This window comes from Cynoglossus semilaevis, chromosome 16 (genome assembly GCF_000523025.1).
Source record: "Cynoglossus semilaevis isolate Cse_v1.0 chromosome 16, Cse_v1.0, whole genome shotgun sequence".
Lineage (NCBI taxonomy): Eukaryota > Metazoa > Chordata > Actinopteri > Pleuronectiformes > Cynoglossidae > Cynoglossus > Cynoglossus semilaevis.
The window spans coordinates 8333853-8349775 of NC_024322.1; the positions used below are offsets into that span (position 1 = coordinate 8333853).

Here is a 15923-nt window from a genome sequence, read left to right on the forward strand (position 1 = left end):
GTTCTTCTGGAGACACCGCTCCAAGTCACTGAACAAAGAGTGCATTTGACTGAAAACTGGCACTAAGAACGAGACAAAATAGAAACATATTTATCTTTGTGTGTTTTTTTTCCTTAGGCCAGGTTTTATGCACCAACAACCATTTTTATAGATGAGATCGACTCCATCTGTGGCAGACGAGGAACATCTGATGAACATGAAGCCAGTCGGCGAGTTAAATCAGAACTTCTAGTTCAGATGGATGGTGAGTAGAAATGGTGACAAAGATGAGAGGCTATAAAGAGGATGTTCATTGATATGAAGTAGAAATTATGTCGCAAGGCATAGTGTCTGAATTGTTTTGTTCTGATAGGTGTTGGGGGAGCAGCCGAGAACGACGACCCTTCTAAGATGGTGATGGTCCTCGCTGCAACAAACTTCCCATGGGACATTGATGAGGCGTTAAGACGCCGCTTGGAGAAGCGCATCTACATCCCCTTACCAACAGGTAACAACTGCCACAGATTAACGACTGATAAAAAACTGTCACGATATATATACATATATAAATAAATAAAAATCCAATTGTATTTGGCTTAGTTAATTGATATTATCTCTGTGTCTGTGTGTGTAGCTGTGGGCCGTGCGGAGCTGCTTAAGATAAACCTGAAGGAGGTGGAGTTGGCTGCTGATGTGGACATGGAAGTGATAGCTGAGAAGACTGAGGGCTACTCTGGAGCAGACATCACCAACGTCTGCAGGTAACCACAACTTTTTTTCATGATTAAATAGCAAATGTGTAAGGTCAAGTGTGAGAAACAAGTTGAACTGGTCTCAATAAAACAGTGTACTTAACTAAATTAATACTAGAGTTCTGACTGTCTGGGAGTTTATTAAGGATTTAAGATTATAAACCAGAGACGGTGCTGCTGTGTCTGGGTTAGGAGACAAAACCAAGCTCTGAATTGCCTGGCAACAGCAGTCAGGATAACCCTTACCAATGGCATCCCTTTACAACACTTGCCTTTACGACTTGAATGACTCGATTTTTAAAATTAAGTTTAGTAGAACAGTTGAGTAAATTTTAGGTTCAGGTTAAACAATCGAGCCATATGAAATTATTGTTTTAAAACTGCACAATAATACAAATTAAAAATGTAAATGAGTCATAGTAGTAGATGATGTAAATGTTAGTTGAAAATTTTAGTGTGACAAAAATATAATTCAAAGTGAAGCAAATTGAGTAAATATATTTTAATAAATATAAATAAATAAAAAGTTAACATTTTATTTTAGATTTAAAGAGCAATTAAGTAAACAGTTTTAAAAGGTGGTATTTTGACCTTAAAACACTCTATGGAGTTGAAGGGTAGCAGTCATATGATGACCAATGAGGCAGAAATTATGATAGAATAAAACAAAGTTGTCTGTTATTATTTCCTACAATTTAGTTTTGTGACTGATTTCCAAAGATTTAGTTATATTTCATGGCTAATATCACACTCTCCCATTTCCTTTAGTTTTTCCTGTTACTTAAGACCTGGGGTTTAAGAATACTTGTACATTAGCATCTTGAACATATCTTTAGTAACAGTCATCTATTTTCTGGTCCTTCCTTCCTCTTGTCTTGCATGTACATGCAGAGATGCATCCATGATGGCGATGCGTCATCGAATCCACGGCCTGGGCCTGGAGGAGATCCAAGCTCTGTCTAAAGATGAGCTGCAGATGCCTGTGACAATGGAAGACTTTACTACAGCACTCAAAAAGATCTCAAAGTCCGTCTCCGCTGCTGACCTAGAGAAGTATGAAGCCTGGATGACGGAGTTTGGATCAGTATAGAAAAACGGCACAGCGATACTACGCATTGGGAGAATGATCTCATATTGGTACTGTGTTCAGTAATTGAACTAATTTAGTAATTTCCTAATTAACTACTTGAACTTTTATTAAATTTGTATTCGTTTTTAACTTGTATTTCAAACAGTGAACAACATCCAATAATGAGTATATTTGTTTTCTGTTGTCTTTTCTCTGTGTTACTTTGAGATTTTCTAAGATGCACTTTCTTGTAAATACAAATAAATACATTGTGACTAAGTTAAGCTGCTCCATCTCATGGTGTATAGTCCACCCAATTTTCCTAACATCTAAGGTGCTGTTTTTGTCAGGTTTGCCATCCTCTGACCCCCTGATGTCTTACCTGAAAGTTTTATGTTTTGTTATAGGAGACCAAAAATGAATTATTTGACAGAGATTTAAAGAATACGCAACCAAATTTGTTTAAGGTATAATGGAAGTTCAAACAAACAAATAAGAAGCCTTTTTTGTTTTGAAGTAATTTTACAAAAGTGAATGTCCCACAACAGAACATGCTGTCCTATGAAGTGTTTTATGTATTTTGATGTTTCTTGTCCACTAATAAAACGAATAATGAAAGAACCAACCTGTCCACCATTGTTTTATTTTTATGTGATGGTTAGAACTTATTTTAACCACCCAACAAAGAAAATAGGTGTCTCTAGTTCAGTAACAAAAATCCAACTGATTATTCGTGCCTGATTATTACCTGGGAAATATATTAGTCAAAAATATTGACAAGTGGTAACAGTTAAATACAGCTTAAATATAGACCCAAATGTTGTTACAAATAGGAGAAAAAGAAAAGGTAAACTTGTTTAAACTGCCCTTTAAGTTAATAAACTAAAACACATCTATCAGAGCTAATAAGGCCATAACTGTATTATATTTAGTATGTGTAGTGATATAGAGCCGTTATAAACGCAGTTTATAGTGGTAACGGAGGGTCTGCCCTCGGTTGTGCTGCTACAGTGACGCCGTGTGGCTGCATCAGTGCGAAGCTGCAACCACACACACGCCTCATTTTCCCATAGCCGCTTCTGGTGCTGCTGTTGTACTGATCACTGTGGGTCCACACACACGCGTTTACTCACACGGTCCACGATGGAGACCAAACCGGTCATCACCTGCCTGAAAACCTTGCTTATCGTCTACTCCTTCGTCTTCTGGGTGAGCTATCGTTGTATCTGTAGTTTATCCGCAGAAAATGGTCGCAGTCCATTTAAAATGCGTGGTGATGAAGAAGCTGAAGGAGAAGAAGGGCTTGAACGGAGGCAGCATCACATCGACTTGTTTAACCATCATCGTGTTGTTCCTTTAACTGCTCCCGGATTGTGACACGACCGTTATTTATGGTTTTAGGCGTTTATTTAAACGATGTTCCCTTGTGTAAGCGCTGCTCAGGTTTCATATACAGGACGTGTTTTTGGCTATGGTTTTGGCTGCTGCTGGGCGTCAGTGGTGTCTGTGAATTGCACACATAGCATCATGGTTCCTAGTCAGTAAGCTGTTCTTGTGTTCGTGCTGGGTGTTTATCCCAGCGAGCAGATCTGGGTTGGACTGGTTCTACAGGCCCGTTTTCTCACCACATCCTTTCTAAACGTTCGTTTTTGAATCCTTAATGTAGCCGGCAGCAGGGGCGCGCAGAGACATTTTGGGGGTGCAGGTACTATGTGACTTGGAAAGGCGCCCTCTTATCTAAAAAGATTTACACATAGCTGTATCGTATTCTAAATTAGTATATGAATTATTAAAGAGACAAATGGTCCAGCACAACCAGAGTTGAAGTGAAAAGCTCACTATGAAACAAAAAAAGAAACAAAATTGCAGGATGTGCTCCAGAGCAGAGGGGGAAAAGACATTTTGTTGGTCTTTTAAAAGTTTTAATCACATATGAGGATTATATAACACCAGTATATAAGAAATTATATAAGAAAAGAAATTTAACTGGTTTACAGAATTATTTCTAGTTTTGCTAATAGATAATGTTGTTTTTTTTATTTTTTTAAATATGTAACCTTTCTACACACTGGAACACAAAATGGGAAAAATATGACTAGTAAATGGCTGGATTTGGTAATATTGGCACACATATTGTGAATGTTGCAAAAATATTGAATTAGAAACTTTTCATGTGCATTTAGGTTTTTCCTAATTTGTTTTTTCATGTTTCATTGTTGACTTTAATATTAAAATATTCAATTCTTTGTTGGACATCTTTAAAGAGGCTCTTCTGATAAGGAAAAGGAAAATCATACTCACACATGGGAGGTAATGGTCCAGATAATTGGGCCCATTAAACTTAATAAATGAGGAGAAATGATTATTTATTGGCACCAGTAGTGGGCGGTGTTATAATAACGTATCCTCCAGTTAAAGGTCAGTGATGTAATACTTGACTTTCTTAGGATTTTGGCAGTGCGTTAAAATCAATACAACACCTATCTGTAGGGAAGCACTTTGTGCACCTTCTTCCATACATGTTTTTGATTAACATCAACGTTGCTTTCACCACTTGCAAATCAGCATCGTCCAATCAAGAGATTTACACTTGAAATTACTTCAGTAAATGAGTGAGCAGAAATGTGGGCTGTCGTGGTTTGCTGTTGCTTTAACTTCTGAGTCTGCAGGCGAGCTGATAACCAAACCTCCAGCTGAGTGAGTTCAGTGAGTTCTGTTTCCCATCATTTGTGTCCACGGTTGTGGATTGTATGGTCCAGGATTGTTGGTGTCTGATAGCAGCCATAATAGCCAGTAGTGGATTATCAAATAAAAACACGTGGAAGATGTCTGTCTGTCTGTAGGACCAAAGAGTGCTGTCTCTGCTCCTACTGTTTTTACCTCTAACCATGAGAAGCTTTTTTTATTTTTGCTTTAATCCTGATGCTCAGTAAAGAAACAGGAGCAGCCATTTAATTAAAAACAGCCAAAAACAAAGCAGCCAGAATCAATAATATAAAAATACCCAGGAGCCAACTGTTCCTTCTTTGATACTTAAGACTATTATTAATTCTCACACTAATGCATTGCATTCACCATTTTTTTTGTCCAGCTAATACTCAAATATGAAATAGTCCAATACTGTACAAACTGTTCTCTCCAGTTTTTTTTACACATTTACAAATCTAGATCTTTGCAATCTAGATACGAGCGGATCGACACACGAGTGCTGTTGTGCAACGGATTAAACTCGTATCTCGGGGCCCCACTGTATTTAAAATAAAATCAAAGCAAAACTGTTCCATAAAAGATCAAACCTCACTTCATTGGCTGCCTGGTCAGGTTTTGAACATGACTGATTTGAAAGGCTTAGCAGCAGGCATGAAAGTTCCAAATGTTTTTGAAGCTTCATTGAAGGTTTGAGAGGTTTGGGAGCAGTCATGGAGGCCTTGAAAGGTTTGGGATCCTCACAGAGGTTTAAAAGAAGAACTGTGCTGCGTTTCCTTCTGTCATGTGCCAATGTCATAGATACAAACGTCTATATTTAGTTGGGACCGTGTGGTCGTCTGGGCCTCCTTCACGTCTGCTGCATCAGGTTTCAGAAGTCTGAAGTTCACAAGTGTCTCACGGTTCTGTCTCTATCTTCAACCTTGAGAGTGAAGCATGTGGACTGAACTGACACTGAGTTCCCTGTGTGTCACCAGCGCCAGATCCCTGTGTCACTGTCATCTCCGTGTCATGACAAATAAAGTCTCTGATGTGAATAAACCTGGACAGTGAACTACAGGGCAGGTGGTGGAGTAAGTGCGGTGCACATGCCAGAATATTTTGTCTTCACACCTCCTGTTTCTTTATTAAGCTGAACAGAGCGGGAGGAGGAAAAGGAGGCGGGAGGAGTGACCTGTTTTAAACCTAGTGCTGTAACCAGGGTGGCTGGGCCAGGCTTTGAATTTCAAACAAAACGTAAAGATCAGGAGGGGGCCTGTTTGGAATTCAGCAGCAGGCCTGAAGTCGAGATGCCTTGCCCCTGCTTCCTGAAGTCTGATTTCCCCCGCTGTCTGTAAAATGGACACTTAAGCATTGAAAATGACTGAGTTGATCTTTTACCCGTACGTGGACGCAGCTGTTAGGGAGAAGGGACATTTTGTCGCGGGTGGCGAGAGCCATAAACAGCAACTGCATTGTCATCAAGAGGCACGTTGTCTAAAATGACAGTCTGCTCAGGCTGTTAGTATTCCTGTTAATAGAAACAGGAGATGTCATTGCTGACGAAGTCAAACCAACAGCCTCAGGTCGTTAGGTTCAGCTGGGCAGAGAAAGTACTTCACTTTAGAAACACACATCAGTTAATCGTCATTAGTACTAAATCAATTCACAGAAAATGGTGAAGTTTTTAGTGCCAGGTGCAGGAGTGAGGACAAATAATATATATATATATATATATATTAAACCAAGTATCTGTTAAATGTTCTAAATATCTCTGTATAATCTGTTAATTGCACAGTACAAGTACAAAACATTTTTACAAATGTTGTCCTAAGCTTTTTGTCCAGAACTTGGTGGAGGTTGTATTTTTTTGCTGTTTAAAAAAGGGGTCAACAGAGCGTGTGATCTGCAGTGGAAACTTGAATGGTTGCAGGAAAACCTGATTTGAAACGGGGTTTTTTTTTCAAGCCTTTAACATGCATAATTAATCATATAGCACAAGGAAAAACCTAAATGTTAGCCCTAGTATCTAAATGTAGCAAAAAACAGCAAAAATATCTAAACATCAGCCAAACACATGTTGACATTATATGTATTTGTATTACATAAGGAAATTTGACGTTGTTGTAAGTAAAGGTTAGGGAACAAATCCACACCATCTACATCTTTTGAGAAGGTTCACAAAGTTATTTCTATGGGAACAAAAACAAAACCTTGGAAAAGTCCAACAGGACTTTGCCAAGGCAGCTAACCAATGCCTTATAAATAATGACCTAAGTAAAGTTACTTGCAACCGTAGAAAAACATTTATAACAAGAAGCATCACAGAGAAAATGCTCAAATCTGATAAGAAAGTAAATCAGGACTGGACCAAAGATCTGCCTCACAGAGATCAACGTCTAATAAAACGTCTGCATTCAGTCACTGTCAGTGTTTGAGAGAAAAGATGTTTTGAACCAAAGTTAAAGCACAGGGAAAGCTCTGAAAAAGTTTGGGGCTGCATTTAATCCTGTTCAATGATTGGACCCCCCTTTACTATTTCAACATTTTAAAGGGAAGCCTATTAGTATTGGCTGAGATCTCTTGTTATTGAACGATTGAATGATGTGTGTTTAGTATTGAATTTTTGAACTGGGACTAGTATATATTTTGTCAAAAGGGAAGTTGTGTGTCTTTGGATCGGCCTTTCTATTCTACTGTACAGTACAGTAAACCTGGAGGAGGAGCCTGGAGGCTGTTGATCTGATTAAAGTATTGTCTGATAATCACTGGCTGGAATTACGCTGCCAATAGGGCAAAGTGTAAATGTAGTTAACACAATCATTAACCTGTAAACGCTGCTGTAGACAGTCAGAGAAGTGAAACAGCAGATGTAACCTTTTCAACACCACTTTCTCTAATTGCTACTTGAAACTCTGCTGGTATTTCCGTCCCGGTGGCTCATTTTTGAGCTAAAACTTCTCTCCTCTCAGTTTGAGGTTTTGCAGGAGTGCACATACATTTTGTGCTGACTGCCTCCTTTCCGTTCAGAAGGCCTGGCAGCAGGAAGGCGGTCGAGCAGGGAACGAAGCAGGTTAGGATGATGACTTGGCCTCGGCTACAGTCAGATCATCAACAGCCGCTCCACTCTCCGCTCCCTCACTTTCCAATGCCAGTAAAGCATACCCAGCTGAGCCCCACGCTGCTTCAGCTGCCTCGTACAGCACGCTCTTTTATCCACGGCCTTCATTTGAAATGCAAAGAGAGGAGCAACAGGAGGAAGCGTCTCGCCTCGGATCAAAGAGCTCCTTTGATTTGCCCTTTTTTCTTTTGGTCTCTCGTCTTCCCGTGCTTGTGCAAGCGCAGGCATATTCATAAAGCAGGTGATCCCTATCCTGTACTCCAGATAAATTTGTCTCCCATCTTCACTCTCCTCCTCCTTACACTCTAATTGCTCCTCGTTTTTTGTTCCACCTTGATCCTCCTCCTCCTCCACCTTTGACGTGCTGCCAAAAACACAGCTATTGTAATATGGTAGAAGATAAAGTGCCTGTTCTGTTCTTTTCATTTTCTTTGTTCCTCACCTTGCAGATAACAGGAGCCATCCTGCTGGCAGTGGGAGTATGGGGGAAGTTGATGCTGGGCCCGTACATCTCTCTGATAGCAGACAACTCCACCAACGCCCCGTATGTCCTCATTGGCACCGGGACCGTCATCATCGTTTTTGGCCTCTTTGGATGCTTCGCCACCTGCAGAGGGAGCCCATGGATGCTGAAGCTGGTGAGAGGTTTTCTATGGTGTGGCAGAAAAGACAGATTATCATCATTTAGTCCAAAAAGTTTTAAAAGAATATTGCGTTATGTGTAACTCAACCTGTGAAGAGTCAGTGACAAGTCAACACATATAGACAATAATAATGATGTAATATAGGATCGATTAATTTTGCATTTTAATTATTTCCCTCACTGACCAGCGACCAGTATCAGTCTGTGCACCAGGGGTTGGTGACCCGCACATTAAATTATGCAAATCTTTTGTAAATGTGTCTGTTTGACCAGCGTGATTGTTTTAGTTTTCCTCTTGCTGTTCATCCAAGGCAGCGGGTCCTCATGCAAACTATGTTAATCTCCTTCTATCTTCCTCTTTTTTTATAGTATGCCATGTTCTTGTCACTGGTCTCCCTGGCTGAGCTGGTGGCTGGCATCTCTGGATTTGTGTTTCGCCATGAGGTCAGAATGTAGCTTAACTAAACCAACCTTACAGTAAACAGTGGATTCAAAGGTGGGGGGGCGTGCTCATCCAGGGGAGGCTCAGAGCTATTAGAAAGAGGACACAAGGCAAATTAAATCTCTTTATTTGAACCACTAGGGGAAAGTAGCACCAATTTGTAATTTTATTTTCTGTATTTAATGAACGCTCCACACCAGACTCCACAAGAGGAGTGTGGTGCAGCAGGAACTGTTTGGTATTGCAATAAAGGAGCATCCATAATTTGGCTTAATGCTGCTACTGTGATTATGCTTCAATTTCAACAGCCCTAAAATATAGGTTTGGGAGCAGCTTGTTTACATTTGAAAAAACAGTGTGGCTGAAGCTGCTGGTTTAACACAAGACCAATGAGAGTTTGTTTTTTGTATTGATGACCTTTGTTTGCTGATTACAGATAAAGGGAACCTTTCACAGAACGTACACTGACGCCGTCCTCAACTACAACGCTGAGGACGAGGCCAGTCGTGCTGTGGACAATTTGCAGCACAGGGTGAGTGTTTGTCACTGGTGGTCAGTGCACTCATAAAAACGAATATGACCAGAACGTGCTCTCAGAATGTGCTCTCAGCCGCAGTGTCGGATTAGGAAGTTATGGAATCACCCTATGAAACTTGAGAATTCTAGCACTTTTTAAAGAACTTGGTTTGAAAAAAAAAACACCGACTCCAACTGTGCACTAAATATACTGAAGAGTGGACATGACTTAGCTAATATGCCGCTGCTTCTTGTTATTTAAAAATGACACTTGTTTTTTTTTTTCTTCTTTGACCTAAAGTAACTTTGAGCAGCTGACCTGACCACTACAGTCTGTCATCCACACACATTATGTAATACTGTCCCCTGTTTTTAAGCAATCACTTGGTGCTGGTATTCCAAAGTCCAGGAGACACGAGGCTGTGACACGGTATTGTTTGGATTTCAAGCTCTTTGGCACGAGAAATTGGAGCCCCAAAAAGAGTTTGACAGTAAACAAACAGAGAGACGAAGGGAGGTTTAAAATACTTATTGGATGTCAGAGCAGTGTAGTAAACAGGAGACGGTTTCTGAGTGAAGAGGGAGAGAAGTCTGGTTCCCTCAGAGCTGCACACAGAGGAGCGAGGCAGGGGTCAGGTTTCAGATCAGCACGGACATATCAGCACGCGACTCATTCCTGCACAGGCTTCATCCAGACAAAGAACAGGACATGGCTGAGCAGACAGGCAGATAGATGAGGTGCCTCGGGGTCAAGTAGACAAGTATTAGAGCCAACAGTGTCAAAGAACATGATGGATGTCATCAAAAGGTTTGTTGTTTTTAGGTTTTAGCACTCCCCAGTGTGGTTGTCGTTGGACTGTTTATACACAGTACTATATGATGTGGTCAAAAATATGTAACATATCTACGTTTCTTCTTAAAGGGCTAGTAATAGTAAAGTCAAACAGCCCATTAATTATATTTTTTAAAATACTAGTCCACATTAAAAAAAATAGATGTAAAGATGTCAAAGTTTCATAAAAAACATAGCTGGCTTTACCAGATAGCAACCAAACATTAGCATTAGCACAAGTCAGAAGTAGCTGTAATTTGTCCACTTTGAACTCTAACTTAGTCAACTTTGGTTAACTCCAAATAGCTAAAAGTCTAATTAAATAATGTAAAAAATATGACTGAACTGTTAAAAAGAACCTTAAGAATTATTTTTTTCATTTCCTTACTTGTCTCTGGTTGTAGCTGCGTTGCTGCGGTGTGTATAACTACACCAGCTGGTTGGCCAGTGTTTACTACCCGTCCAATGGGATCCCTGCCAGCTGCTGCGTTAACTCCTCAGACTGCAACATGGACGATCTCCGCAATGCAACTCTAGCCCCCACCAAGGTCTATCACCAGGTGAGTGTGGTGTTGTAACTTTTTATATTCAGAAATGCTCCAGTTCATGGTATATCACAGTCTGACTGGTCCTCACACCCCTGCCCCCTCTTCATAATACCTCAGATACTCTCCTACATACCCTTAGTGCCCCTGGTCTGTTCATTCAATAACGTGTCCCTGATCCCTCTGCAAACTAACCTGCCCCCTGTGTTTCAGGGCTGTTATGAGCTGGTCACTTCATTCATGGAGACCAACATGGCCATCATTGCAGGAGTGACGTTTGGAATTGCCTTCTCACAGGTGAGAGTTTTTATATATATATGTATATATATATATATATATATATATATAAAAGTCTTTGTCTGTAGTCCACGGGATTTTTTTACTATGTAAAGTGAATATCTGTTTTTTTCACTGTCTATCTTGCAGCTGATTGGCATGTTGCTGGCCTGCTGTCTGTCCAGGATCATCACAGCCAATCAGTATGAGATGGTTTAGCTGAAGTGATTTGGCAGGTGAGACGCTAACGAGGTGCATACAACCACAGAAATATCTACATCGAAGCCAAGAGGATCATATATGTTCATTAAATTGAATATTAATTTTAATAATGCACACACACTACCTAAAATTAATCATGATTAATCCTGATTAATCTGGTTTAAAATCCTGTCCTAAATATGAAAACAAAAATCTTATATCTGTATTTTACACAAAGACAATTGGCAGCAGGTAGATGTATGTGTTTCACATCTGTTATTATTTGTGACTAATTCAAATGATGAAATTATTAAAATGGAAAAATGTCATAAAAAAAACATGCAAGCAACAGAACAACAATAATCATTACTAGAAACTGATGTTTGGTGAAAGTTAATGCTTTTTTGCCTGTGCATGAAAATCAATTTGGCCTTGTCCCTTAGCAACAGTATAGACCATAACCTTATCTCTGAGTAACTACTAGTAATTACTAAACGGAATAAAACTGAAGTCAGGTTTTAAAGGATTTTTTTTTCTCAATTTTTTTAGGGAGATGAAGAGAAGAAGCAACAGAAACTGCACATGTCACGAGAAATTCCTGAAACACTGTCACACATCTGAATGTGGAGTGAGCTCCCTCGTCTCTCTGCCTGTGCTCTTATTGTAATATCTCAATGTATCTTATTGTAAAGCACCATTCCTTAACTCACTGCTGTTGCATCACAAAGCTTTCAGAGCCACCACACATCAATCCATCGCTGCTGTTGCTGCTGCTTAATGTAGACGTTGCACATTAGCCCATATGTTGGATCAGTGCAGTCTGCAGCAGTCTGGTAGACCAGAGTTGTCTGATTGGACGACGGTGTTGGTCTTTGAGAGGCTACTGCATATATTTGTACATAGTGACTTAAGCTTAAAGCTAAAGTAACACTTTAATAGATAGGTTTTTAGTTGGGGTTTTTTTTATTTTACTTTGCTATTGCTCAGCATTGTTCATGTATATTCTTATGGTTGTGACATATTGTGGCCATGATTATATTTAGGAACATGATGAGAGAAGACAGGATGGGTAGAGCTACTGAAGGGAGATTTTTTTAAACTGTAGACACTGTAAAATATGTTTAACATAGTTTTAATATAATTTAACAACAGATTGTATTGTAGATTATTTGTTTCATTGCAAAATTAAAATTAGTATTATCAAATACTCACAGCACAATTGCACTAACCATCAAATGTGAACACGTGCTGTAACTGTGACTTAGAATTATCTACAGTTTTACTTGAACTCATCACTTTTTATTACACTTTAATAATATGAATTAATCTTTCTGGCAATTACTTAGTCTCACGAGGAATACAATTAAACATAATAACCTTTAAAAAAAGTTGTCACACTAATATGGACCTAAAAACATGTATACAGTGGCATGGATCCTCTGCCCCATGTTTTTTATGATTTTAAAAAACTACGTAGTATTAAAAAACATAAAAAATATATTTTTACATCCTGTTTTGAATAAAACTTAATGGGACTCTACACAGTTATATAAACTGTATTTGGTTTGCATGTTCTTTCCATATATTCTGGTCTCCACAAACACACAAGATTAGGTTAATTGTTCACACTTAATTGGTCACATGTGTGAATGTGAGTGTGAATGGATGTTAATCCAGTGATGACCTAGTTAGCTGTCCAGGATGTTCCCCTGTCCTTGCCCAATGACTGGCTCCAACTCCAACACCATCCTGATCAGGCAGAAGATATAGCGACATTTACAGTAACTTCACCACTACAGGGTGCTAAATCCCACACACTGTACCTTTAAGTATTATAAATGGAATGCATAAGGAACTGACATGCAGGACTGCACTAGTGTCGATGTAGTATTTACAGTATTCTGCTTCCATCATGCCTCCACCTTAACCATCACTAACATCATCATCTGTAGATATGTACGGGAAATGTAATTTGTATAATGAACTGTTCCTCATTCTAATGTGTTACTACTGTCAGTAAATGTGCTGTTAAACAGTTCTGATTCCACACTCTGTGCTGTTAACCTGTATTCGTTTGATAGTCTGCACTGGATTAAGTAGTCGTGTCAGTAACTGTTTTTAATTCAGCAGTATGTTTATTATGATTTAGGTTGGAATTATATTTACTGGTCTAATAAGTTGGGTTTTTTAAATTCTCTTTGTTTGGCTGTGTTTATATTGATTGCATGGTTTAGACATGGTTTGAAAAATATCAATCCTGGATTATCAGATCACAAGTGGACAGCATAGGGCTGGAGTGAAAGAAGATCAAGCAGGGAGTTGGGATTAAAAATATTCGTTGCATATCTTGTCCCACAAGAACCATCACAGGCCTGGAGTGAAGACGTGCTAAAGTCAGTCTAATAGCTAATGCAGTATTTGAGCCTCTGGTTGACACGTGTTGCTTCACATGAAGTATTTCTCTATAACATGTGAAAACTGACAAAAACAAATGACATTTCTTTATATTTTATATTGACATAACAGTTAAAAGCTGAAGCTGTCCATTTGTGACCAGATAATTAAAGCCTTTAGGACTCTGTGAAAACTCTTATGGTCAGTATTTGGTTGTGGCATTTTAAATATATATATATTGTTGCTTTTGCAGCTGTGAATTATTATGTTATTTCCTTCTTCAATCTGAATACTAAAACATGTTTTTCTTCTAGCTTTACTGTAAATACTAAATTGTAATACCATTAAGCGTACACATGGGGTCAGTAGAGACTCGAGGATTGCACCATGCTGTCTACTAATGACTAAGTCACTATCGGTGGTCTTATTATCAATAAACGTACAAATAACAAGTGCCTTTGGAGTGTTTTTGTTTTGATTTCGTTCTTCTTTCATACATACATATGTTTGTTTTACGTTAATGCTTCTTGTTGTTCCATTAAGGTTAATTAGAAACATAATTTAAATCTGGTGTGAAGATAAGTATGACTGTGGATGTGTGATCAACATTACTACTTTACCATGATGAACTTATCAGCAGGCATAACCAGAATTAAAGTATCAGCATGATTATATTTACGTTTGGTTTTGGTTGGTGTACATGTATACATCAGCCGTGCATTTCACACTTAGGCCTTCAGTGATGCCCTACCTGCCGAAATTGTATACAGAAACACACTATAAGCACTACCTCAATTGTGTACAAAACGGGCTATTTTCTGACGCATTAAAAAAAACAAAAAAACCCGAAAGTAAAAAAAAAAATGTTTATACTCACCAAAACAGCTGTCCTCCAAAACACTTATTTTAACACAAAATCCATTCTCCTTTCTTTCCTCAAGAAGACCTCAATGACTTGGTTGTACAGTTTATCTGTACGCTTCAGTTACAACAATAAATCCCTTTCGCGCCTGTTCGTTGAGCTGTGCATCCACTCGGGTGTCCCCAAAAGTTTTTAGAAGAACCGAAGCTTGCAAGTGTCCAGTCGTGCTTTGGTGTCTCATTGCTGCCTTAGTTAAGCAATTTAAGTTCGCAAATCCACGTTTTGCCCTCCTTGGGCCATTGTGGAATTTAAAAAGCGAGTAGATATTAGATTTCTCTCTCTGCTAATCGGTTAATCTCCGTTGAACTTACTTGTTGTTGTTTTACGGCGGGAAGCGAGTATCCAATCACAGGACGTATACATTTAACGTTCAACGTGAGGCCAGCTAGAAGGCCTACTGTCAACAACTCGTGATCTGATTGGCAAGAGCAACTGTCGCTAGCTGAATTCTGATTGGATAAATCGGATTGCTTACATTGCACAGACGTCCGCATTGTTGAGTCTGAGGCAGATTTCATACAGCCTGGCAACAGCTAGCTGAATTCTGATTGGATAAAAACTCTAACCTAAAAACAATAACACTGGAAGGAGCCTAATATGACAAGAAGAGAACATGAAGTATGTTTTATGTATTTCGGAAAAGTAAATTAAAAATTAATGAACCTTTATCAACTTATGATCATAATTTATGTTAGGTCAGCAGAGAAAGCCTTGCTGGCCCTGACGGCCCACCACGGTGCTACACTATCTATTCTACACTATTTAAATCATGAATTTAAGCATGTTAGGCCATTTTATTTACTATATTTAACTTTAACTTTAGTCAAACAATCAATTATCATACTGATTGGTCTATATAATCCTAACTAGTTTAAAAACTACAAAAAAGTCTAAAGTTTCTCATTGTTAAACTAAAGTTAATGTTTGGCTTCCTATTAACCTTTAACGTTTTAAATGCGCACTTCTAACATTGCGGCTACGTAGTGTCTGACTTTGGAATGGATTCCATTACGTGACCGTTCAAACGGAATGATTTCCCCTAAATTAAATAAAAAAGATACACGGTAGAATATAATGTAATTCATGTATTAAATAATCAAATATTCCTTATATTAAAAAAACCCCACAACTTTAATCCGTCAAATGGATTTCATATATTTGTTGATGTTGTCTATACCACTGTTATCCACATGATGGCGCTTGGATATCAGCGCAAAACGGAACTTAAGAGACGCGAGGAAATGGAGGCTCCGTGTCTCGGATGTGGCGTGACACGCAAACGCACTCGTTTTCACTGCTGTTTTGGGGAAGGGGGTGGCTCTGTATTTGATTATTCCACTTGTAAACGCGAAACACTAGTTAAAACCAAACATTAACTTAATTGAAATTACTGTTTGTCCAGTTAATCAGACTTAAACCTGAGGCTGAAGAATTAGAGGTCTCTCCTCATATTCACAAGGGTCCAATCCTCATTTGAGTCCATGGTCCCACGGGCTTCTCTAAATAGGTCAGAAAAACTAGTAAACAAACTCTTAACTGACAAAGT

The 15923-nt window shown here is 38.9% G+C and overlaps 2 protein-coding genes and 1 long non-coding RNA gene across 4 annotated transcripts in view; 2 read left to right on the forward strand and 1 right to left on the reverse strand.

The window, feature by feature from the left end:
* katnal1 (katanin p60 subunit A-like 1) overlaps nucleotides 1–2422 on the forward strand; it is a 6471-nt gene extending 4049 nt beyond the window's left edge. For both annotated transcript variants that reach the window (XM_008328427.3, XM_008328426.3), the window contains exons 8-11: nucleotides 118–244; nucleotides 353–487; nucleotides 614–740; nucleotides 1623–2422. In XM_008328427.3, coding sequence (XP_008326649.1) covers nucleotides 118–244; nucleotides 353–487; nucleotides 614–740; nucleotides 1623–1821 — 588 coding nt within the window. In that variant the 3' untranslated portion in view covers nucleotides 1822–2422. The remainder of the gene's footprint in view (nucleotides 1–117; nucleotides 245–352; nucleotides 488–613; nucleotides 741–1622) is intronic.
* Nucleotides 2423–2779: 357 nt separating this feature from the next.
* On the forward strand, nucleotides 2780–13911 carry tspan7 (tetraspanin 7). The gene is made up of 8 exons (XM_008328424.3): nucleotides 2780–3009; nucleotides 8056–8244; nucleotides 8619–8693; nucleotides 9128–9223; nucleotides 10444–10599; nucleotides 10798–10881; nucleotides 11011–11096; nucleotides 11611–13911. The coding sequence occupies exons 1-7, from the start codon at nucleotides 2944–2946 to the stop codon at nucleotides 11077–11079; spliced, it is 735 nt and encodes a 244-aa protein (XP_008326646.1). The 5' UTR covers nucleotides 2780–2943; the 3' UTR covers nucleotides 11080–11096; nucleotides 11611–13911.
* On the reverse strand, nucleotides 3706–10562 carry LOC112488297 (uncharacterized). Its single transcript, XR_003052206.1, has 4 exons — nucleotides 10428–10562; nucleotides 9736–9949; nucleotides 8049–8256; nucleotides 3706–7970 (listed from the first exon to the last, which is right to left on the reverse strand). It is a non-coding gene; the product is annotated as an uncharacterized LOC112488297 (long non-coding RNA).
* Nucleotides 13912–15923: the final 2012 nt, after the last annotated feature.

What these genes read in the sequence shown, in the direction of transcription:
- tspan7 (XM_008328424.3), top strand. Translation starts at nt 2,944, where the DNA reads ATGGAGACCAAACCGGTCATCACCTGCCTGAAAACCTTGCTTATCGTC. An exon ending in TGGACAATTTGCAGCACAGG is followed by an intron (nt 9,224 to 10,443) that starts GTGAGTGTTTGT and finishes CTCTGGTTGTAG; the next exon opens with CTGCGTTGCTGCGGTGTGTA. An exon ending in TTGGAATTGCCTTCTCACAG is followed by an intron (nt 10,882 to 11,010) that starts GTGAGAGTTTTT and finishes TCTATCTTGCAG; the next exon opens with CTGATTGGCATGTTGCTGGC.